General features: G+C 55.5%; 1 protein-coding gene across 1 annotated transcript in view; it reads left to right on the top strand.

Moving 5' to 3' along the window:
* Nucleotides 1–1843, top strand: part of CLCNKA (chloride voltage-gated channel Ka) — a 14857-nt gene that overhangs the window by 7513 nt on the left and 5501 nt on the right. Inside the window, exons 5-8 of the mRNA XM_029286066.1 lie at nucleotides 29–230; nucleotides 1246–1323; nucleotides 1479–1557; nucleotides 1679–1804. Coding sequence (XP_029141899.1) covers nucleotides 29–230; nucleotides 1246–1323; nucleotides 1479–1557; nucleotides 1679–1804 — 485 coding nt within the window. The remainder of the gene's footprint in view (nucleotides 1–28; nucleotides 231–1245; nucleotides 1324–1478; nucleotides 1558–1678; nucleotides 1805–1843) is intronic.

Raw genomic sequence — 1843 nt, 5'->3', positions numbered from 1 at the left:
CCTGTTGGGGTTTGGGCGGCGGGAGCAGCCTGGGAAGTCCTGCGAGGCGGACAGAAGTGCTGGAGAGATCCCTCTGCCCCTCTCTGCCAGGCTCCGGGATCCCTGAACTCAAGACCATCCTGACTGGCGTCATCCTGGAGGAATACCTGGCCATTGAGAACTTTGGGGCCAAAGTCGTGGGGCTGACCTGCACGCTGGCTTGCGGGAGCACCCTCTTCCTCGGAAAAGTGGTACGTGTCCAGCGGGTGGGCTGAGAGGGGGGTCTCTTTTGCCTCCGAGCAGCGCCTCCATGGTCTGGGGTGTGTGTGTGTGTGTGTGTGTGTGTGTGTGTCAGCGTCAGCCTTGGGACACAGAAAGGAAGCTGTGGTGGTTTGGGAGGGAAATGTGTCCTGAGGGGCGGTTCTAGAGACAGGAAGTTGGGTGTCTGGACGGGGAGGCTTCAGCTACTGCTTCTGCCCCAGATCTGTCTAGTCTTGCCCACCTCCTCCTTAAAAAGAGCTGCTGCTGAAGGTGCCCGAGCCCAAGGGGGAAAAGTGGGCCTGGGTCCCTTCAGGCCAGGAAGGAGCTGAGGGGTTGAAGACCCCGCCAGGGTCAGTCCAGCAATCTGGGTGAATATAGAGCGGGGGGGGGGGAGAAATCTCCTTCCTAGAGACCTTCAAGGTCCAGCTGAGGTCAGGAGACGAGCCTCTCAGAAGCGGTGAATTGCTCCAACACTGGAGGTTTTTAAGAAGAGACTGGACAGCCATTTGTCTGAAATGGTATGGGGTTTCCTGCCTGAGCAGGGGGTTGGACTAGATGACCTCCAAGGTCCCTTCCGGCTCTATTCCTACTCTACTCTATTCCTACTCTACTCTACTCTACTCTACTGTTCTATTCTATTCTATTCTATTCTATTCTATTCTATTCTATTCTATTCTAACCAAGCAGAGAGGCAATCTGGAACTAAGGAGAAACTTCCTGACAGTGAGAACAATTAACCAGTGGAACCACCTGCCTCCAGAAGCGGTGAATGGTCCAACACTGGAAGTTTTTAAGAAGAGATTGTCTGAAATGGTATAGGGTTTCCTGCCTGAGCAGGGGGTTGGACTAGATGACCTCCAAGGTCCCTTCCAACTTTATTATTATTATTATTATTATTATTATTATTATTATTATTATTGTTATTGTTATTATTATTATTAGTATTAGTATTAGTATTTTATTTTATTTTTTTCTTTCCCTCTTCCTCCTACCCGGCTTCTGCAGGGACCCTTTGTTCACCTCTCCAGCATGCTCGCCGCCTACCTGGGCAAGATCCGGGCCAGCGTTTCTGGGGAGTATGAGGTACGGCTGAGGAGGGCTAGGCTGCACCCCAGGGGCAGCTGAGGACCCTGTGGCTGGCTAGAGGGGGGCCGAAGAGGGCCCCGCTGGGTTCCTGGGACCCCGCCTGGGGGTGGGGGGACTGGGCAGCCGCCTCAGCCTGCCTTTCCTCGGCCTAGAACAAGAGCAAGCAGAACGAGATGCTGGTGGCAGGAGCGGCCGTGGGCGTGGCCACCGTCTTTGGGGCACCCATCAGCGGTAAGACCTCACTTCCGTTTCTGGCCAAGTCCCCTTCGCCAAGGGAGTCCAAGGCAGGTTGGGGGCCAGACTCATAGATGCGGGGCTGACTCTGCCCTCCCCCCTCTTGCTGCTCCCCCAGGGGTCCTCTTCAGCATCGAGGTCGTGTCCTCCCACTTCGCCGTCCGGGACTACTGGAGGGGCTTCTTCTCGGCAACCTGCGGCGCCTTCATGTTCCGCCTGTTGGCTGTTTTCAATAGTGAACAAGGTGGGGAGTGGGGGGGGGGCAAAGGAGGGAGGCCTTGGC

This window comes from Protobothrops mucrosquamatus, unplaced genomic scaffold (genome assembly GCF_001527695.2).
Source record: "Protobothrops mucrosquamatus isolate PMUCROS unplaced genomic scaffold, P.Mucros_1.0 scaffold2803, whole genome shotgun sequence".
NCBI classification, from domain to species: domain Eukaryota; kingdom Metazoa; phylum Chordata; class Lepidosauria; order Squamata; family Viperidae; genus Protobothrops; species Protobothrops mucrosquamatus.
Note: the sequence above shows the minus strand (reverse complement) of the source record. Positions and strands in the feature narration are given on the sequence as shown.